General features: G+C 32.6%; 10 protein-coding genes across 10 annotated transcripts; 4 read left to right on the forward strand and 6 right to left on the reverse strand.

Moving 5' to 3' along the window:
- Nucleotides 1-137: 137 nt before the first annotated feature.
- On the forward strand, nt 138-1,351 carry psmA3 (20S proteasome subunit alpha-3; the record flags this gene model as incomplete). The annotated part of the gene is made up of 6 exons (XM_004360378.1): nt 138-158; nt 249-455; nt 529-653; nt 738-971; nt 1,060-1,212; nt 1,345-1,351. 6 exons carry the CDS (start codon nt 138-140, stop codon nt 1,349-1,351), a joined length of 747 nt encoding a protein of 248 aa, XP_004360435.1.
- Nucleotides 1,352-1,464: 113 nt separating this feature from the next.
- Nucleotides 1,465-3,045, reverse strand: DFA_04715 (uncharacterized protein; the record flags this gene model as incomplete). The annotated part of the gene is made up of 1 exon (XM_004360379.1): nt 1,465-3,045. The coding sequence occupies one exon, from the start codon at nt 3,043-3,045 to the stop codon at nt 1,465-1,467; it is 1,581 nt and encodes a 526-aa protein (XP_004360436.1).
- A 317-nt stretch (nt 3,046-3,362) lies between these two features.
- On the reverse strand, nt 3,363-7,461 carry DFA_04716 (EGF-like domain-containing protein; the record flags this gene model as incomplete). Its single annotated transcript, XM_004360380.1, has 4 exons — nt 3,363-3,567; nt 3,655-4,026; nt 4,108-7,126; nt 7,257-7,461. 4 exons carry the CDS (start codon nt 7,459-7,461, stop codon nt 3,363-3,365), a joined length of 3,801 nt encoding a protein of 1,266 aa, XP_004360437.1.
- Nucleotides 7,462-8,292: 831 nt separating this feature from the next.
- On the reverse strand, nt 8,293-8,770 carry DFA_04717 (uncharacterized protein; the record flags this gene model as incomplete). The annotated part of the gene is made up of 2 exons (XM_004360381.1): nt 8,293-8,557; nt 8,643-8,770. The coding sequence occupies 2 exons, from the start codon at nt 8,768-8,770 to the stop codon at nt 8,293-8,295; spliced, it is 393 nt and encodes a 130-aa protein (XP_004360438.1).
- Nucleotides 8,771-9,255: 485 nt separating this feature from the next.
- Nucleotides 9,256-10,515, forward strand: mdhC (malate dehydrogenase; the record flags this gene model as incomplete). The annotated part of the gene is made up of 3 exons (XM_004360382.1): nt 9,256-9,258; nt 9,413-9,787; nt 9,901-10,515. 3 exons carry the CDS (start codon nt 9,256-9,258, stop codon nt 10,513-10,515), a joined length of 993 nt encoding a protein of 330 aa, XP_004360439.1.
- A 344-nt stretch (nt 10,516-10,859) lies between these two features.
- DFA_04719 (uncharacterized protein) lies at nt 10,860-13,064 on the forward strand (the record flags this gene model as incomplete). The annotated part of the gene is made up of 2 exons (XM_004360383.1): nt 10,860-12,290; nt 12,363-13,064. 2 exons carry the CDS (start codon nt 10,860-10,862, stop codon nt 13,062-13,064), a joined length of 2,133 nt encoding a protein of 710 aa, XP_004360440.1.
- Nucleotides 13,065-13,137: 73 nt separating this feature from the next.
- On the reverse strand, nt 13,138-13,755 carry DFA_04720 (uncharacterized protein; the record flags this gene model as incomplete). The annotated part of the gene is made up of 1 exon (XM_004360384.1): nt 13,138-13,755. One exon carries the CDS (start codon nt 13,753-13,755, stop codon nt 13,138-13,140), a length of 618 nt encoding a protein of 205 aa, XP_004360441.1.
- A 464-nt stretch (nt 13,756-14,219) lies between these two features.
- DFA_04721 (uncharacterized protein) lies at nt 14,220-15,142 on the reverse strand (the record flags this gene model as incomplete). Its single annotated transcript, XM_004360385.1, has 2 exons — nt 14,220-14,838; nt 14,931-15,142. 2 exons carry the CDS (start codon nt 15,140-15,142, stop codon nt 14,220-14,222), a joined length of 831 nt encoding a protein of 276 aa, XP_004360442.1.
- A 212-nt stretch (nt 15,143-15,354) lies between these two features.
- Nucleotides 15,355-19,718, forward strand: DFA_04722 (HEAT repeat-containing protein; the record flags this gene model as incomplete). The annotated part of the gene is made up of 5 exons (XM_004360386.1): nt 15,355-16,629; nt 16,735-17,949; nt 18,030-18,170; nt 18,229-19,200; nt 19,299-19,718. The coding sequence occupies 5 exons, from the start codon at nt 15,355-15,357 to the stop codon at nt 19,716-19,718; spliced, it is 4,023 nt and encodes a 1,340-aa protein (XP_004360443.1).
- Nucleotides 19,719-20,082: 364 nt separating this feature from the next.
- DFA_04723 (uncharacterized protein) lies at nt 20,083-22,228 on the reverse strand (the record flags this gene model as incomplete). The annotated part of the gene is made up of 7 exons (XM_004360387.1): nt 20,083-20,331; nt 20,423-20,644; nt 20,722-20,938; nt 21,149-21,394; nt 21,477-21,603; nt 21,678-21,778; nt 22,119-22,228. The coding sequence occupies 7 exons, from the start codon at nt 22,226-22,228 to the stop codon at nt 20,083-20,085; spliced, it is 1,272 nt and encodes a 423-aa protein (XP_004360444.1).
- Nucleotides 22,229-22,576: the final 348 nt, after the last annotated feature.

Consider the following 22,576-nt stretch of genomic DNA (forward strand, 5'->3'; position numbering starts at 1 on the left):
AAAAAATAATTAAAATTAATTTAATTTGCGCACTCAAAGTTTGGGAGAGGTGTGATCTTCAACAAACATGAACTTGCAACCTTTTTTGTATATTACTTTAAATAATAAATAACATAGATAAATAGAAAAGAAAAGATATGACTAGCGTTGGTTCAGGTGTAAGTAGACATTTTAGTCTTGTTAACAATTCATTATTAATCAATCTCTTTCTCTACCTACCTACTTGTATACTTTTATACTACTTTTAGTATGATTTATCAGTTTCAACATATTCACCAGATGGAAAGATCTTCCAAATTGAATATGCCAGCAAGGCTGTAGAGAATTCAGGTACTGTAGTTGCCATTCGTTGCAAGGATGGTGTTGTTATGGGTGTAGAGAAAATATTACCATCAAAGATGTTGTGTCATGGTTCAAATCGTAGACTTCATTCTATAGATTTACATATTGGTATTGTAAGTATATAAACACTTTTATACGATAATATGATTGTTATTAATCACAACGATGATTTATTTATGATTGTAGGGTATTGCTGGATTTTTAGCAGATGCTAGACAACTTGTTAATCGTGCAAGATCAGAAGCCAAGCAATATAAAAGTGTATATGGTCAACCAATCCCAATTAAAGTTTTAGCTCAACGAATTGCTTCGTATGTCATAAATATATCATATATATTGTATTGTTTTTTTTTGATCATTGATTTACTTATTATTATTATTTTCTTCTTTTATAGATATAATCATGTACATACATTATATGGTAGTGTTAGACCATTTGGTTGTTCAATTACTATTGCTGGTATCGATTCAACTGGCCCACAATTATTTATGATTGAACCATCTGGATCATGTTTGGGTTATTATGGTACTTCTATGGGAAAGGGCAAGCAAGCCGTCAAGAATGAATTGGAAAAGATTAACTTTACCGAAATCACTGCAGCTGAAGCTGTTAAAACTATTGCCAAGATGTATGTAGACTGATGATGATCATGATGATTATGATGATGATGATTCTAATTCTCAAACTATTTTTATTTTTACTATTACTACTATTAGTATTTACTCTGTACATGATGGTGACAAGGATAAGGATTTCGAATTAGAATTAAGTTGGATTACTCGTGAATCTAAAATACATCAATTGGTTCCAAAGGAAATTCACGATAATGCCGAAGCTTTTGCCAAGCAAGCTCTTGAAGAAGCAAACTTGTAAATCATCAAAAACAACCAACACCCTTTTTTAAAAATAGAATCAAGTATATATAATTGTCATCCGATATATAATAGTAGTGTAGCTTTGACAAACAAACGATTGATCAAAACAAAAACTATAATTAATAGAATTTAAAAAAAAAAAATAATAATAATAATAATAATAATAAAACCAACAACAAACCAAAATGATGTTATCATTATGTAAAAAAAACACATTGATATATATATATATTATTTATTATTTAATTATTTATTAAATTCTTGATATTGATTATGAATTACTTTTTTAATAAATTCAAAATAAATGAGTTTAGATATTTCAATATCTTTTCGATCGATTGATAATAATCCACCTCTAAGAGTTGACCTTGTCATCAATAGGATACTGTGACCCAAATCTCTAACATCAAAATGAAACTTTAGAATTGGTTTTAATACTCTAAAGTGTACTTTTAAATGTCGGACTGTTCTAAAGTATTCCATATCCAATTGTTTATGACCATTAATCATAAGACCACATTCAACGGTTGGTGGTAGTGGAACTGAACAGTGATGAAACATTGTTTCTGGCGAATCTAAAAAGGAAACATACTCTAGTTGTTTGGCTTGTTCTGGATCTAACTTTTCAAACTCTTCTCTTGTAATTTGTAGTCTTTTGATTGATTTGGGTAGAATTGTTTTGGCTGTAACATCATCACCAAGATTGATTTTCAAAGACAAGAATAATAATTGTTCCAAAGTGTCTGGTAATACTTTGGTCAAATCTCTTGATGATAATCTAATCTTGTTTACTCCAAGTCGTTTAACATTCTTGTTTAGATATTCTGGTTTAAAATCATCGTCGATTGATTTGATGGTGAGGTATTGGATGGGAACATTGGTCAGTGGTGACACGAGTGGAAGTGGTAGAGGACATTGAATATCGAGTTTAACCTTCTCTAGTCCCTTGGGAAGTGAATCTAGTTGAGAGTAATCTGTAATTGACGCAGATAGATAGCAAAGTGATTCTGGTAGAGCTTCGTGACCCCAACGTCCACTTGGCATGAGTAGAGTCTCTAGACTATCTGGCAGGGTACCTTTTGTAATAGTTTGAGAAAACTGTTCATTTAACTTGAGATACTTGAGATGTGGAGGAAGAACACCAATATCGTGATCAAATGATGCAGGTAGTACCAACTTGGTTAAAGTGTTTGGCAAGAAGCCCGGTTGAAACGATTTGTTAAAGTCAGAGTACCTTTCGATAATCAATTCTTTTAACCCGTATTTAAATAGTCCTTGATGAAATGGGAATCTATTTGTTGTACCAATAATCAATCTATTGAGGTGTGGTAGTGATTGATGACTCTCTAATGGCTTTGAGAAAGCAACATTGAGAGAGTCTAATCGATCGGGAAGCATGTCAATACTACGATGATTGTCTTTAGATCCAGAACCAAGGGTGACATGAACCAATTGAATATCTTTGTCGACTGCGGCTTGTTTGATGTTTGAACAATCCGTTAGTTTGTTGGGAAACAGTAAATGAGTGGTGGTTGGTGTCATTTGATCTGCCAACGATAGATTACGGTCAAACATCAATAGGTGACTAGTAGACTCTTCAATTGGTTTCTTGAAAGTGTTTAGTTTAAAAGGACCATATTTGAGTACAGTATACTCGTACAAAGCATCATCCGATGCAATGTCATATAATGAGAACCGTACACCACCATGATTGTCAATCATATGAAATAGTTTCTTGCAAGTCAATAGAAAACATATCTTGTCAGTGTTTCCATCAATCTCTTCAATGATTAATTTAATCACTGTATTTGGTAGTGTTTCAATCATCTTCTTTAAATATAATAATAATAATAATAATTCAAAAAAGCATCCATTAATATTATCCAAATATTTTATATTTTTATTTTTTTTCAACCATTTTCTATTTTCTTTCTTTTTTTTAGTCTGGAGTCCAGACTCTGAAGTATATGTATGATATCATATTATCTGCTTAATGGTTTTGAAAATGGTCACTGTCAATCAAAGGGTCTCACTATACCAGGGGTTTTAAAGGTTCAAATGGAAACTTGAAGGAAAAAATATTTATTTATTTATTTGTTTATTCCAAGTTTGTTGGTTTGTTGTTTGTTTGTTTGTATGTTGGTTTAATTTTTAGGACTACTAGATTTTGATGAAAGTCTCTTTAATTTGAATTCGAGTAATCTAATTCTCATGAATTTCTTTTTCAAAACCCAAGCTGTTAGAGCAACAAGTGCTGCTGCACCAACTATGGACATTGTAACGATTACAGGAAGCTTCCATTTTTGCTCATTATCACATCCTTCATCATCTCTAAGAAGTGATCCAAAACTATAAATTATTAAAAATGGAAAGAAATAAATAATGATTAGATTTGAATGGAATGAATTTAATTTTAAAAAGTTAGTTTCTACATACTTTGGATCAATTTCAACTCTTTCAGAGAAATATGGAATAGTAATTGAAATTAAAAGATTTGAATAATCTTCTGGTAATTCACCAGGTGGATAAATAATATCACTGTATAATGGGTCTTTGAGTGGGATACCGACCAATTGACTTTTCACAATGCCATCATCGACCCACATACGATCAGAGAATCTAGCCTTCATAATAGCCTCTCCAGTATAAATTTCATACCATGTTTCACTCACTGTAGATGTATCTGAGCTACATGCTGTAATCTTGTGTTGTGACAAATAAATTAATTCAATATTATTTAATAATGAATCAAAATGCCATCCTGTTAATTCAATATTATATTTAATTGAATTTGCCCAAATTGACATACTAAATAGAAATAAAAAATAGAAACGAAATTAATAATTAATATTTATAAATTCTTTTGTTTTTGTTTTTTTTTTTACATACTTTTGATTTGCAAAAATAATAGTAGTTGGATTAGAATAAAGAGTAATTTTAAATGATAATATTACATCTTCATTTGGGAATCTACCTGATAGATAGATGACAGGATTACCATGATCATCGGTTGCATTGGTGATTACATTCTTCCAAATGACATCAGTCATTTTAACAACTTTAATTATATTTCCATCTATATCTTTTTCTCTGATATGGGTAATAGCAACATTGAATGAACTCGTTGGTGTACGTATAGTTGTTCCACCAGAGGTATCTGATATTTCAAATGTTACATTACCTCCCATTGAAATCGGTGTGAATTCATTACAACTAATACCATCCCATTCATAGTCGCATGTACATTGACCGGTACTAACATCACATATTCCATGTTCACTACAATTCCCAGGACATTGTTTGATTTGAGTATAAAAGTAGATCGATCTGACAGTGGTCAATCCATCAACTGTAACATTTACAGGCATACCTGATCCATTTTGTGGTGGTGGTGGTAAACCATTAAACAAGCACATTGCCTTTGTTGGAGCAATGACCGATTTGATTTCACAATTACTGTCTGCTATTTGGATGGTCAAATTTTGATTAACTATATTATTTCCAATGATAGAAATCAACCCACTCTTTCCTTGAACAATAGGGGAACATTGATCAATTGATGGTGGTTGATAACTAAACTCTTTGGTAGTGTTTCTAGCGAATCCTCCATCATAATTAAATTCGATTGTTAAATTGTGACCAATGCCAGTACCAGCATTAACAGGGCATACCAAAAGAGTGTCAGTTGAAGTGGTACATGAATCTTGAATTAAAACTGTGTAGTTTTGACCTTGCTTTGTTTGAATGGTTACAGTACCATTTAGATTACCTCCCAAAGGGTCGATATTGGCCAATCCACTACCAATAATAGATACGACACCACCCATAACTGGTGGAGAGACTATACTTAGGATGATTGGGTTTTGGTAGACTACAAATTTAAATGTTTCACCCGATCCAATACCTTGAACTGATACGCTGGCTTCCTTGACACCTGGAGTAAAAGTGGATGGAGTTGTACAAATGATTGTACCATAGTCTTGAGTGTCGTATTGTTGACAAGATGTACCATCATTAAAATCAATGAGATTGGTATAGCTTGGTGCAAAGTTGTATCCCTTTACAGTGATAGATGTAGATTCTTGTTCAAAAATGGCTGGATATAATCTTGTGATACCAGGTCTAGCATAAAAGAATGGTGTTTTGTCTGGAATGGTTGCTTGGCCACCAACAGTCAGAGAGATTGGAATACTTCCAGCACCAGGACCAATTTGGAAAGACAGTACCTTGTGATCGGTTGTAAATGTCACTGGATAGGTGGTTGATCCAATCTTTAAGACTACTTGAGCGGGTGAGTTGAAAAAGTTGTCACCCGCCACTACTACAGTACCACCAGTTGTATTGACATTGGATAGAGTAGTGATAGAAGGTTGGATGGCAGCTACATTGAAGTTTATATTACCGTTGCCCCAAATATTAGTGTAGATGTATGCATTGGTACCGCCAACAGTTGGTGGAGCAGTTGTATAGAGTAGCTTTCTAATGGCATCGGTTGCACATGGTAGGTAAGCTCCGTTACCAGTTACTACACATCCTGGGAACGACCCTAAATTCCTCATTGGGATTTCCATGTCACCCCCAGTTGTTGCAACCCGTACAATGTAATTAACTGGTAGTTTGGGAGGGATTGGTACATAGGCACCCATATTACACCTCTTTAAAGAGGTACCAAAGACAGGATTACTACCAGCAATTCTATTGTAATCCAATCCATAGAGAACTGGTAAAGTGTCGTTTACGGCTGGTGGAGTGTACTGTGAATCATAGAATGGTGTGATGACATTATTGGTCATATACTCCTTCCATACACCACCTGCAGTGTAGAGTACAGGGATCCAAAAATAAGTAGAGTTTGAAAAGATGATGCAAGTACTGTAGGTAGGTAGCCAACTCCATAACTCTTGTCTATTTACTTCGTTCTTTACATAGGTTTGGATACCAGGGATATCTCCACCAGAAGTTGATGTTTTAAAGAATGGATACATGACGTCGATTCCATGGTCTTCGTACATCCCATAGAATTCCTGTTGTGTGCGACTGTAGATGGTTTGGTGATAGGTAAGGTGAGGATTACCATTTACATTGACAAACACTGGGTATGGGTCTTTGAAACCAGTGACCGTGCACGTTATGTATTGATGAAAATTAATCATACCAATGTTTTGACATGGTACACCTATTCTAACACCTTCAACCAATACGGGTGGTCCTACTTGGACCTCTAAACCAGTCATTGTAATGCCAAAGTTTTCACCAATAATAGTCACTACTCCGCCAGCGTCGATTGGTGGAATCAGTGATATAATGTATGGTGTTTGGTAAAAGAGGTGGGCTTTGGTGGTAGTCCAGTCAATATCACCGGGTGGTTTGAGCAATAGCCTATAACTACCCGTTCCAACACCACTTCCAATGGTACAGCTGATAGACGATGGATTGACTTGGACAGTTTTGATACAAGACAGTGGAGTGCTTCCATTTACATTTTGAAATGAGATTTCAGAGTTGGTTGGTGCATTTTTGATGGTAACCATTCCACCACGAGTTGGTACTCTACCTATTACTTGGATTTCATTTGGATCATTGTATTCACACAAGTAGGCGGCATTTCCGGTCTCTGCTTGTGCCCTAAGTGTCTTTTTTCCATTGTACAGAGTTCCACTGTACCCTATTTGAGAACCAAATGTAACGGCATTCAAGGTTGTATCCATTGACGGTTTATCTTTTTCCCATGGACAAAATGTATGACAGAGGTCATCGTGCATAGTATAAACCAAGTCACCCATCTCTGGACCATCTAAATATCTATAGGTACCTTCAGACGCCTGATCACTTATACCAGTATACATAGAGAAACTATTTCCAACAAAGAAATTATCTGAAACAAATTGGTATTCCAAGTATGATGATACTGTAAATAAATATCTATTTGAAACCCAAAATAAGACAAGTAGTAGTTAGTAATCAATAAATTGAAAGTCGATCATTTGATAGTAATACAAACCCAACCATTCCAGCAGGTTTGTTTGGTGCAGTTTTACAAAAGGTTTGGGCTGCAGCAAAGTTTTTCCATAAACTATAATCGGTAAAGTTTTCATAGTAATGTCCATTGACCGGATTCAATATTAAATCGGCATTGACCAAGTACTGCCCATTCTGACCAGAAAATAAAAGAAAATATGAAAATAAATAAAATACAAATAATGTGATTGTATTAATACCATTGATATTAAAGAACACCATCATGTGATTGGTTGGATGGGTTCTTTTAGTATTAGATCAACAACAATGATTTTAAATCGATTCGTATGAATGTATGAATTGATAGATTGATAGAATGTATGGTGTATGTATGTGTGTCTGTGTGTGTGTGTGTATATGTATTGTTTTGTTCAAGGTGGTCTGATTATCAAACTGTTAGATCTAGAGGCCTCAAACCTCAAAAACAACAACCAAACAAAAATAAAAAAAAAAAAGAATATCTTGTTGATGATCTCCGCAGCTCGCATGTGTCAAAATCAAAGAATTTGAACAGAGCCGGTACCTTGCTTTGGCACATATTGTTTGAAATTTGGATGAAACAGTTTGGTTGCCCGACCAATGATTGCTTGTATCTTTCTTTGACAATGACGGGAAATTCCACCGTTGCTTTCTTTTTGATCAGCTGATAAAAGAAAATGGTATAAGTTATTAAATGGAATGGAACTAAAAGGTTGAGATTAATCTCTTTTCAAACCATTTAAACTTATTTATAACCTTGGTACCATTTCATTGATTCAATTTGAATTAGATCGTACGACATGATGATGTGTTGAACTGCCAAACAAGTTTGCCAGGCAGGCAGGTAAGTTGTTTTGTTTGATTATTATTAAATGTATCCCACTCCTATTTATTATTATTGTTATTGTTGATTTTATCTTCTCTCTTGTTAACAAAGGTAATCGCTAGCATTCGAGCGTTCTACTTCTTCTTTTGTGTGATAACCAACCAATAAACCATAATAACTAAATATGTTATCCCAGTACTATTGTTGTTGTTGTTGTTTATGTCGTTCTTATTATTATTAATTATTATTATTTAAAGACCCTTTCCTTTAGTTGCCAACATAATAGCGTTTCTTTCTTTGATTTGGTGTCTTGCTTTTTGCTTAAAGTATCTACCTTCGTCTTCTGGTGTCAACAATCTAACTGGTTTATCTCTTGGTAATTGATCATCAATCTCGAATAACCATGCTGGGTATTCAGAGTTTGCGTCTGATGGTAGTTGAGTTGTAAATAAGCTTGGTGAAATTGCTTCCAATTTCAATGGAGCTGTTCCTCTGTCTGTAGTAGTAGTAGTAGAACTGAATTAATATACTACTCTCTCCTTTCTCATGTATATATATATCTCTCTCTTTGTATTATCATCATGATGATAACATACCAAACTTCTTTTTCTTTGATGGAGCACCACCCTTCTTCTTTGCAGCAGCCTTTGCAGGGGCAGCTCTTCCTTGCATCAAGGATATACCATGACTCTGTAATGCTACTATCGATCTACGAAAGAGTTGTGACATTACTACTAACTATTATTATACTCTCGTTTAATTTAAATTAACAAACTACTCAATCTAGCTGATCTTGTGCATTATGATGATTTTTCATTCTGGTGGGTGAGAATGAACGAAAAAAAAATAAAAAAAAATAAAAGGTTAACAAAAAACAAAAGACTATCTTATAAAGTATCTACTTTTACTTTTTAAATAGATAATATGTTTAAACTTTTATTTATGCAAAGCACAAATACGATTCGTGTACTTTAGATAGATCTGATACATTAGCAACCACGAATTGCAATGAACCAATGTTCGGCACTTCATTGTAACCACCCAATCACTGGGCCGATACACCCTGATTTTTTTTGATTTTTTTTCTCCTCTTGAGAAATGAGTGAACTTCTCCACTTTGGTTTACCATTGAAGAATTATTAATTATTTTATTTATTTTCAAATATATATTACATACATATTATTACATACATAAACAAGAAAGAAAGAAAGAAATGGTATGTTGATAATAATAAAAATAATAATAATATGATTTGATTGATTGCAATCATCAACCAAGTATTAATATTCATTTATTTTAATTATCACATGTGATGATGTATACCTTATCCTCCCCTTTCTATTTTAATGTATATATTTATATATATCTAGAGCAACGATATTTTAAATGTTGTAGTAACAGGAGCTGCTGGACAAATTGGATACTCTTTGATCTTTAATATTGTGAGAGGAGAGATGTTTGGATCGGACCAAAAGATCAGATTGGTATTGATGGATATTGCACCAATGCTCGATGGTATCAAGGGTGTTATTATGGAGATTGAGGATTGTTGTTATCCATTGGTCGGTGAAATCGTCGTCACTGCCGATCCAAAGGAAGCCTTTGCCAACGCAGACTATGCCATCCTCGTCGGTGGTATGCCAAGAAAGGATGGTATGGAAAGAGCTGACCTTCTCAAGGCCAACGCTACCATCTTCCAAGTTCAAGGTAAAGCTTTGAACGATCATGCTAAAAAGACTTGCAAGGTAAAAATGAAATGAAAAGAAAAGAAATATGATTGAATATTAACTTTACTTTACTTTTGTTTGCTCAATATTTATATTTATATATTTCTATATTTCTATATTTGTTTCTATAGGTATTAGTTGTAGCTAATCCAGCCAATACAAATGCATTGATTGCAATGGTGAATGCACCAAATATTCCAAAGGAGAATTTCTCATGTTTGACACGTTTGGATCAAAATAGAGCACGTGCACAAATTGCACTTAGAGCCAAGGTGTCGGTCAAGGATGTCCATAATATCATTGTATGGGGTAACCATTCATTGACTATCTTCCCAGACCATCGTTGTGGTTATGTCAGTTTGCCAAGTGGCAAATCGACCATCTCGGGTGCCGTCAAGGACGACACTTGGTTGCAAAACGAGTTTGTAGCAACCGTCCAAAAGAGAGGTGCCGCAGTCATCTCTGCCCGTAAGTTGTCCTCTGCCGCCTCTGCTGCCAAGGCTATCACCGATCATATCCACGACTGGCATCTTGGTACTCCAGAAGGAGAGTACGTGTCGATGGGTGTCCACTCGGACGGCTCATACAATATCCCAAGCGGTATCATCTTTTCATTCCCAGTCACCATCAAGAACGGTGTCTACACCATCGTCCAAGGATTACCAATCGATAAAAATACCCAAGAAAAGCTTGATGCCACAACCGCTGAATTAATCTCTGAAAAGGAAGTTGCTCTTGCTCTCTAAACTCAACACACACACACACACAACTCAACCACAACATATATCCTTTCAAACATTTTGTATAATAAATATAAATATAAATAATATATATATAATTTAATAAGTAGTACTTGAGAAATTCGAGGGTTCCTGAAATTTAGTACAATTCTTTGGTTTTTCCTTTGTTTGCTTGAAATTCAAGAGTTTTAATACTCTCATTTTGCAGGTTTTCGAACCATTAATTAAACAAGCAAAGCAAGACATATTTAATTATATTATTATTATATGTATAGAAATAGAATAAGGAATAGAAATAGTAGTTTATTGTTGTTGTTAATATTAGAGAATCAAAATAAAAGGAAGAAGAAATGAAAAGAGTAACTTGCTTTCAACTATCAAATTCGTCATTCTTAAAAGACGATCAAAGAGATAAACTTGAAGTTATATTATCAACAAAATGTTTAGATGAAATTCAACAATCATTTCATCAACAACCACAACAACCATCTGTTGTACCTACAACAGTTACATCTACAACTACCACAGTATCATCATCTACTTCTACTTCAACTTCAACTTCTGCAACTACGGAATTTGATCATTTATGTAATACATGTTCAATTAGATTTAATGATAAAGATCTACGTAATAATCATTATCGATCACAATTACATCGATATAATCTAAAGTTAAAGATGGCACATTTACCAATACTCGGTGAAAAGGAATTTGAACAAATGACAAACAACAAGGAAGAGGAAGAAGACAGTGACAGCGACAGTAGTGGTGGAAGTGACAGTGAATCGGAAAAGATATTGACCAATGCACAATCATCCCTGATGGATGATAATGACGAGTACCAAGGATACCAATTCTACGAGACCTCTATTGAAATGAACGATCCAAAACTAAAGATTGTAAGCAAAGAGTTAAAGTTGCAAGTTAATGTTTGGCGTTGTATTTTAGGATCGACTCAAGATTTTAGAGCCATGTCGTCGGCAGAGAAACCGCAGCTAGTGAATACATTCAACAGAGTGTGTCGTGCTGGCACTGCTGCCACTACACCATTGACATGGGCAGTGTTGTTGTGTTCGGGTGGTCGATTCGCAGGTGCACTCTACAAAGCACCCAATCTCAGCAAATCATTTGAACACAAGACATTCCACCGATACACTACGAGAAAGAAACAAGGTGGGTCTCAATCAACCAAAGATTCACAAGGTGGTAACAAAAAGTCGGCTGGTGCCGCCATGCGTCGATACAATGAAAAGAGACTGCGTGAAGAGGTTGCAGAGGTGTTGGAGTCTTGGAAATCACATCTCCAACAATGCAATTACATCTTTGTGTTTGCACCCAAGGGAAACACTAGAGACATTCTCTTTTATCCGGGTGGACCTATTGCACCAGAGGATCAACGTATACGAAACATTCCATTCCCTATTATCAGACCAACTTACTCTGAAACACAACGTGTAACCTCCACTCTATTCTCTGTTGATATAGATCTACTTGAAGATTTCTCTATCCTGGAAAAGGAAAAGGAAGCAGAACTAGAAGCAGAGTTGGAAAAAGAAAGAGAAAAGGAACAAAGAATAGCAACTGCCAATCAAATCAAACAACAATTAAAAGACACCCAAGCCAAACAAATTAGTGTCTATGAAACAGACATATTATTCAAAGCAACAAAAGCAAAGGATTTAAATGAAGTTAAAAGATTATTAGAAGATGATTTAGATTATGAATTACCAATTCCAAGTGAAAATGATTCAATTATAACTCCATTATCAATTGCAATTGATGTATGTAAACAAACAAAAAATAACAAACTATTTTATATTAATTATTTGTTTATCTTTTCTTTTCTTTTCTAGAACAAAGATAATGAAATGATTAAATATTTAATACAAATATTACCAAGTGATATTAATGTAAATATACCAAAATGGAATTTTAAAAGTTGTTTGATGAAAGCTGCATCGGATGGACATGTTGACTTGGTGTTGATGTTGTTGGATGGTGGAGCCGATCCTACTATTAAATCGCCAATTACCAACGAGACAGTATACGACAGTGCAAAGGGACACCAAAAAGTAAGAGATGCTCTGAGAGAATGGGCTGGTGACAATATTGGCAAATTTGATTACACACTGGCAAACATTCCACCTCTTACCAAACAAATGATTGCAGATCGTGAAGAAAAGAAAAAACAAAAAAAGCAACAACAAAAGGAAAAGGAAAAGGCTAAAAAGTTGGCTGAAAAGGAGAACAAGGCCAAAGAAGAGGAACAAAAAAAGAAAAAAGAACAAGATCGTTTGAAAAAGGTGGAAGAAGCAAAACTGGTACAACAAGTACAACAAACTAGAATTGCAAAGAATGATATGTTGACAGAACGTGAACGTCGTGCATTGGCAGCTGAAACAAGATTAGTTGGTGGTATTAAATGTACTCAGTGTGGTATCCCCATCGCTGGTATGCCATTTGAACGTTTAAATCATTTCTATTGTTCAACAAGATGTGTAGTTCAACATAAAAATAGTACAAATGTTAATGATTTATTATTGAACAAAAAATAATCAACTCCAAATAAATCAAACTATTACTATTACTATTATTATTATCTATTTATATTTATTTATTATTATTCGTTTAATGAGGAGTTATATTTCTTTTCCATCTTTTATCAACCAGATTACAATCGAATAATGGTTTACCTAGAAGATTATTTACATGATTATGAGAGTCACACATCCATTTGGAAAACTCTTTTTGGTTGTCTAGTTTGGGTGGAGTGTCTCTAAGAATACCCTGAAAGTCTTGTGCACAGTCTTTGCATGGATAGACCTTTGAAAATGAGTGTAGGAATTCAGTCATCTCTTTCTTTTTAGTATCGGTTGGTTTATCGGGATAGTATGCAGCCATTGTATGTAACATATTCCATCCACTGTGTCCAAGATCGATTAAATCCAATGGTTCTCCCATTGGTTCCCAAAAAGATGAATCTTCACTGATTCCTTTACCATTAAACATTCCCATTCCACCACTAATGATATCAAACATTTGTTTCTTCTTGTCTGATACTCCCAATACTGTACAAACATCACAATCTTCTTCTTCTTGTTGTTCTTTGTTTACGTGATCATTTTTACTTAATGGTATTATTATATCATTTGTATTGGTTGTATGATGTTCATCATGAGTTGAATGTTGTTGTTGTTGTTGTTGTTGATGTTGTTGAACACTTTTAACTCTATCTGATAATCCCATATTATATCTATCTATCTATTTATATATTCGATCTATATTCGTAATATATATCTTTCATTACATTCATAAATGCAAATGATAAATGAATGAATGAATGCATTAATATATATTTAGTTCGTCAAAACGACACCCAATTATGATCAAGAAAAACTTAAAACATTGAGTACGACTGGTTTTAAAAGTAATTAATTTTATCTGTCTATGTACATATCGCGCGCGTGGTTGGGTATAATCAATTCAATATGATTATCCCTTATTATTTATTAGTGTTATTATTATTCTATTATTAATTAAAATATTACAAAATGTGATCGTTATCTTGTGTTATAATATTTTGGGTATGGAAATGGATTTGAAAGGAAACAGTTTGTAATACTGTGTGAACCCGTTCCATTACATTATATTATTGATCTAATTACAAAATGATGGATATATATATATATATCCATTGACCAGAACGACTATTATGTTTCATTATCACTTGAACCTCCATGTTTAACTCTTTTCTTGTCTCTTTTATATTTATCTTCTTTTTTATCCTTTTTCTTTTCTTTTTTGTCTTTCTTCTTTTCCTTTCTATCTTTTCTCTTTTTTTGTTTAGCTTCTTTTCTTATTTGTTTGAGTAATAGTTTTCTTTGTCGTTTTGTTAGACTTGCCAAAAACTCTCTTTCAACATCATCATCACTATCACTGTCATCTTCCTTTTCTCTTTTTCTTGATTGATGTTCTTGTTGTTCTCTTTCTTCTTGTAATTGTAATGCCAACATTGGATCTTCTCTTTCTAATCTTCTCAGGTCACTCGGATTTTGATTGATAAGCGGACATGACCGATCACCTGAATAATGTCCCCATTGATGACATCTCAAGCATCTGACATCCTTTAATTCAATACCAAATGGTTTATGTGTAACCTTTATATCACTTGTATAGTTTCCTTGAACAGGTGCATTTGCAAGAAATGGGAACTTTTCCACATCTGTCATTTGTTTAAAGTGTTTCTCTTTTGTTCCTCCATCTCCTCCATCATTGTTATTTGTTGTATCAACCTTTTTTTCAATTTCTACTCCTGGTGGAGGTGCGTATCTATATAATATATAATAAATAATAAATATAATGTTAACATTATTGTCATTCATTCCTTTACTCTTTGTCAAAGAGATCGTATGTATACATACAAAAAGCCAACTTTAGATCTTTCACCTTCTAACTTTGAACCAGTCAATAGAGTTCTATTCTTGATAAACTCTTGTTCTTCTATTACTTGTTTTGATCGTTCTTCTTCTTTCTTTCTATCTGTTTTCGATCTCTCTTCTGCTATGAACAACTTTTTTTGGTTAACCTTGTTGGTAGGATGAAAAGACTTTAAGTTTAAGAATTTAAGTGACATTTCTTATTCAACAAGTAATAATAATAATAAAAATAGTTTATTACTATTACTATTATATATATGTATATATTTTAAAAAATGTGTAAAGTTCATTCTTGAAAATCGTGTTTGACCGACTTTGAAAAAGCTAGTTTAATTAAATTTGTTTGTTCTTCTTATTTATCTCTTTTTTGTTTGTTTGTTTGTTATCTACTTTTCGATAATAGTCAACGATGACGAGTAATAATACTACTACTGCTGCTACAATGGAACTAAAGAGTATATTGGATAGATTGGTCAAGTTAAAGATTGAGAATGCTCCCAATACTAATACAACTCCAACTCCTCAAACCCCTCCTTCTTCTTCTTCTTCTCTTGTCAATAACATTGGTAACTCACACAATAGTACTACCACAATAGTAGACACTACTCCACCAAAGAAACAACAACAAGAAGAGAATAGCAATAGTTTCTTTAGTAATGACAATGTGATCATCAGTCATTTAAATAGTCACAGTAAATCAAGTAGCGGTAGTGGTAGTGGTAGTAATAATAACAATAATAGATCATCATCATCATCATCATCATCGAGTCATACTCATCATAACCATCATAATCATCATCATAAAGGGAAATCAACTTTAAATAACAACAATAACAATAAGAAATATAATAATATTAATAATCAACATAATCAAAATAATCAAAATAATAATAATAATAATCAACAAGTAGTATCATTGAATAATCAACAACAATTAGAACAAGTAAACTTGATACTAAATGAAACTATTCAACTATTTAATAGTAATTCTTCATCTTCTTCATCTTCATCTTTATCAACGACGACAACAAATAATACATCAACTAATAATACAATAGTTGATAGTTCAGTTTCTACTGTTATTGGGAATGGAGATCAATATTTATCTATATTTATTCAATTATCACAAATTATACCATCACAAGGTATCAATATGGATGGATGGAGACAAGAGATTGCTAAATTCTTTCAATTGGTAACATTGGTTTGTAGAAATCTTCAACCTTCACTTGCTCAACACTCTGAATCGATTCATCATCTATTGGTATTCTTTATTTCAATTATTACTATCACTAATAACGTTGGTGGTACTGCTGCTAATGCTAGTCCATCCTCTCCATCTGGATCACCTGGTGGTGGACTGGTTGGTAGTAACAACTTTCAAATACGAATTGAATGTCTAAGAGCTTTATCATCGCTACTCTATAACAATGGTCCAAACATTCCAACAAAACATCAACAATCATTGATCGATCTCTTGCTACCCCTCATCCCAATCACCACCAACCTCAATGCAATCAGCCAACCACCCGACATTAATATATTGGCAACTGTTTCAATTGGTAACCTATGTAATCAATGTGGAGTCAAACTATCTAAATTCTATCCATCCATCTTTGAAAAGTTATACTCTAATCTTGAAAAATTATCATTACAATTGACAAATGATAAATTAATTACAAAGGTATGATATTAATATTAATAATAATAATAATAATAATAATAATAATAATAATGATATACAAACTTTATTTATTTACTCTTTCATTCTTTTTCTTATCCTTTTTAGTTTTGTTGTAGTACACTTAGATCAATTCAATTAATAACCAATCAATCAAAGGGTATCATTGATAGTAAAGCAATTCATTTATTGAATATTTTAAAGAAATTAATGTTTTTTGGAACAAACATTAATCCAAATGCAATGTTACCATCTCAATTACATACGGTCGAACCTATTCAAACACGATACATCCCAAGAAAGAAAAAGAATCATTATGATTCAGATGGATTGTCTAGTTCAGACTCTGATGTAGACGAGCGGGCAACTCTATCGAAAATACGTGTCTCTTCACTCAATCTCTTACAAGCGATTGTAAAGACATCACCAAAGCTATTTTTTGGATACTGGACTCAATTCCTTCCATCTTTATCCTTTCTCACCATTCCATCTATATTTACATCGATTATTCATGACCCCGATTACAGAGCCAAACAAACTTCTATCATTCTTTTGGGAACCATCTTTGATAATACCAAAGATCATTTATCAACTCTTTTTATTAGTCCTCCAACCAATAGTAGTAATAGTAAGAATACAACAACTCAAAAATCATCTTCATCATCATCCTCTTCGTCAACGTCATCATCAACATCATATACATCATTTTCACAAACACTTGTATCAATGATCAAAGAGACACACAAGGGTTTACTTGCAGTCTTGGAGGCTGAAAAAAATTCTCAATTGGTACCTCTTATCCTCAAATCCCTCTCTATTCTCATAAACAATACACCCTACAACAAGTTAGATGATGATATGTTACCTTTACTATTGATTCAAATTTCATCTCATCTAAGAGATAATAATAATAATAATAGTAACAATAATAATAATAATAATAATAATAATATGAATGAAATGTCAAATAATATCAATATTCCAGCACTTCAATGTATAGAAAATATACTTCAAACTGAACCACCAACCAATAGTAAATTGGAAATATCGAAAATATTAGATATACAACAACCAATTATTACCATTTTAACTAATCTTTGTAATAATGATTTACATGTTAAAATGCAAGCAAGATCATGTCTATGTGCTCTCACCAAATATTATTTCCCATCACTTTGTCAAGTTTATTCTACCATTTTAAATGACCTATTTGGTACACTTTCATCACAAACTCAAGATCAAACTTCAAGAATTCAAGCATCAAGAATATTAGAAGAAATTTCAAAAACTATGGATGAATATGGAAAATCTTCAATTAAATTTGTAAGTACAAAAATAAGATCAAAACCAACAACTATCAATCAATCATTACTAATATTAGTATTTGTATTTGTTTTATTTAGGATAATAATTTTGAAAAAGAATATTGGGATTATTTTTTTAAATCTTTAACTAATTTAATAGAAGATTCATTACCTCAAATAAGAGCATCCATTTGTAATTGTCTATCTCATTTACCATCTCATATTTTCTCAAGTTTACCTGTATGTAAAAAATCTACAAAAACAGTTGATTTATTTACTTATATTATTTATTTTTTAGACAAGATTACAATTACATTGTGTAACTGTTATTTTAGGATTATCAAATGATGATTCATATGTTGTAAGAGCATCATCATGTCGTACTATTGGAATGTTTGTAAAGATTGAATCGTTGAGTGACGATACTACCTTTTTATCAAAGGCGGCTAGTTGTCTTTACAAATCAATGTGTGACACTAATGTCAATATAAAGATAAAGGCGTGTTGGTCATTGGCAAATCTATGTGACCATCTTGTATCGATTAGAAAAGATGAAGTATTTAATGATATTCCTACCTTGATTCTCTCAAAAGTGGTAGAGGTGATGTTATTGGCATCGTATGATAATCCCAAAGTACGAAGTAATAGTGTTCGAGCACTAGGTAATTTTGCACGTTTTGCACCAAAGGAATTATTATATAATACAACACCTGTAGATATTCAAGATATTATTCAAATGATGAAAATTAATCAACAACTTCATAATCAAAATAATCAACAAAATAATCAAAATAATCAAAATAATAATCAACAATCACCACAAAAAGATCTACAACATCAACAAAATAATATTCAAATTGTAGATCAATATGTAAAGAATCATGATAAATGTTTATTGGATAGAATCATAGATTCATTGGTAATTAATGCGGAGGAAGCATCCAATTCATTCAATTTTGTAAAGGTAAAGTGGAATGCATGCTATGCACTTGGTAATATATTTTATAATCCCGATATTATATTTGATCTTGATACTCCACCACAATGGCTCCACTCTATCTATGGCACACTCATTCAATTGATCACTACCTGTAAAAACTACAAAATCAAGATCAATGCCTCTGCAGCATTGGCAACACAAGTTCACTCTCGATGTCAATATGGAAAGGATTATAGAATCATTCTAGACACTATTCTACAATCTCTAACAAATGTAAATACTTTAATCGATCATACCGAATATCAATATAAAGATATTTTAGAGAAACAAGTAAGTTTTAAAAAACAAAAAAAAAAAAAAGATATATAACCATAACCTACAATCGATTTCTTTTACTAATCACTTTGTTTTATTTCTTCCTTTTTTAGTTGGGAATATCATTAATTCATTTAATTGGAGAAATGAAACCAAATGAAATCTCTTCATTTATGGATTTGATTGTTGGTAACCATATTGTCTTGTACGATACATTTTCAAGATTATCAATTGACTTGATTAAACAAAAGGAAAAGGATCAGAGAGGAGGAGGAGGAGGAGGAGGAGAACATCAAGAAAGACCATCAGACAGTCGACCAACCAACAAAGAGTTTGCTAATGCCATTGAAACCATTAAATTGATTTGTGACACTTTGACAAACTCTAGCCAGAACTTGGATGCATCCAATAATAATAATACTGCTGCCATTGTCAATCGTTTCAAATCACTCTACGGTGAAACAAATAACTCTCACTATTATCAAAGTGATGATAAACGTGTATTTGATTCAGTTTCAATCCTTTTACCTTAAACCTAAAGGTAATAAATAAAGTTTTGTCAAGTACTAAAGTTTTTTAGAAATATACCGACTAATAATGGATGACCAAGCTACCAAGACATTTAACCAAATTACCAATGATAATCTCAGAGCTATAGTTGACTACTTATTTAAAACATGTGATTAAATAGCTATTAACCTAGGTAGCATATTCTTTGTGACTAAATGGTTATTATTAATTGCTGAAAAGAAGAAATATCACTAGTTGGAGTTTATTCGTTTTCTATTTCTACTAAACAATTTGTTTGGCAAACTTTATTTTTAAAAAAGAATATTTTAATTTTTTGGTTCTATACATTGTCAGTTCGTTTGATTGAACGACAATAACAAAATTGTTTTAATCATCCGCAGAATCCCATTCATGCGGATCCCATTCACTATCCGAATTTAATACACGAGAAATTTCGGTCGTACTAAACCTATTTTTTCGTTCACTCTTTTCTGACAGATAAATAAGAGATTTGGTGTGAAAACCCCAATGGCTCTTGTTTGACATTCCGGCTGGGTTGGTGGCTGGGCCCACCAAGCCGGTTGGTCCAATTCCAGTTTTCGGTACACATCGTATCCAACGAACTTTTCTTTCAATCTATTTAACATTTTTTCTTCAACTTTTATGCAATACTTGAATAAAAAAACTGGTCAGCGACGATAATTAATTTCGATATGTTTAGACTTACAATATTTCCTGCATGATTGAACTGTGAGGGAGATCGATTTGAATCTCCAAGACAAAGAAGATTTCCATTGGGATGATTCGGGTCAGATAAAGCGGGTATGGCTAGTTTTTCATGGGTGTTTGTAATTTTGTTTTCTTTCGTCATACTACTAAACTCTTGTGTCCATCCATTAATGTTGAACAGGCCCCATTTATTACCTGAAATGGATGGTAAATAGTTATTCTAGTAAAAATAAAGGTCAAAATATTATACAGGAAATTAATTATATTATATAACTTACCCAGGTGCTAATATAAAACCAAGTTTGATAATGGTGTGCAACAAATAGCCATGGTTCCATCCCATTCATTATAACTAGAGATAGCTAGATCAGTACCGCATTGAAATCCAGACACTTCATAGTCCTTTGATTCACAATATTTATTATCCAAAGTGCTCATCCCTCTGAATGGATTTGGGCTCTTTCGACTATTGAGAACTTTTGTTGGACTTTGGGTCTTGGTTTTCCAAATTTTTCTTTGAAACAGAAACTCTGAGTTTGGTAGTATTCATCGTTTAATTTTGGGTTGATCAGTGTCTTTAGTTTCCTGTCATTATCTCTAGTCGGGGCTCCAACTTAGAAAGAAATTTGTGAGTAAAATAATTATACTATTATACATTGCCATAATTTAACTAATTAATTTAATAATCCTTGGGTGTACTTAATTAGAGTTGTTTTTGACATACATTCTGTTTAGGATAGGTTTACCAATCATGAAATCATTTGGAATGGTTGTAAAAGTGGTGTCATGAATAAATTGAGCTGATTGTAAGAGTGGCATATTCTTTAATTTGCTCATAATGTCAAGTGATGGATCAGTGACAATACTAGTGAATGGTTGAAATACGATTGATGTTACTTGTGACAGATCAAGTGATACCAACGTGTTTGATGGTGTTCCTGATGGCTGTAATATCCTAGGTTGTACATTACTTTATAGATAGAAAGATAGATAGATAGACAGACAGAGTTAGTACATATAGTGTATTGTTTATCTTTGATACCTATACATACACTGCTAACAAGTGAAATGCTCCGTCAGTACCAGTACCACATTTAAAAAATGAACTAATACACATAGAGTTCGAGTCTTGTGCTACAGACAGTTGGTATTGTTGAACGATCCATTGTGCCGAACTTACTAAAAGATACAACGTACAAAATAAAAATGGTCAAGTAAGAAGATCATGATTATTGTGAAGCTATCATACATACACTCTGATGAAGATAATACTTGAGAGTTTACAGGTTGAATGTCATGGTTGTTGGTAATACATAGACAAATAAATAATGATAATACAATGTTGAAAACAAATCTGCTTAGGTTTAACACTCCTCCTGATCGTGTCTTTGTAGTGGTGAGGATGAGAGAATGATCATTTTAAACCCCTCTATCTATTTCCACCCTTTATCTATCTCTATCCGTCTATCTATTTACTACAAACTCCTATTGGTTGGACTTTTCAAACCCTAAAGGCATGTCATTCAACAATTTATGCATATTGATACAACGAATGAACACCATTTCAAAATACGAAACTAGAGTAGAATACCTTTATATATAGAGCATTTGTTGATGTGTTGGGATGTTCAAAAAAGAATAATCAAGATATTCTAAATTGGATTAAAGATAGTTTTGGTGGTAAATCAAATGACCTTTGGATGAATAGATCGGTTTGATTCAATACAATATATTCATTCAATGATTTTAAACTTGTTTGATCTTGGTTGTTGTTGTCATTACTACTAGTTTCACTACTTATCATTCTCTTTAATGATTATTATGCAATGATATAAATATGATGAATTCTACTTGTCGATTGGTACGTACCATAGATCTATGGCCGACAAGTAGAGTGGAAAAGAAAAAAATAAAATAAATATCTTGGAAGAATCGTCTTGACAAAATTTTTGGGGCGAGAATTATTATTATTTATTTATTTATTTATTTATTCTTTTTTAATTTTTTTGATATCAAATGGGATAATACCAATTATTAATATAAAATTGGTCAATATTAAAATCATTAAAATTGATTATTGTGGATCATGCATTAATGGGCAAAATTAAGATATCTCTTTTTGAAAAGGAAACGAGCAAATCCAATAAATCAA

Source organism: Cavenderia fasciculata (genome assembly GCF_000203815.1).
Source record: "Cavenderia fasciculata unplaced genomic scaffold Scf_Dfasci-G-o-33e01.r1-3, whole genome shotgun sequence".
Lineage (NCBI taxonomy): Eukaryota > Evosea > Eumycetozoa > Acytosteliales > Cavenderiaceae > Cavenderia > Cavenderia fasciculata.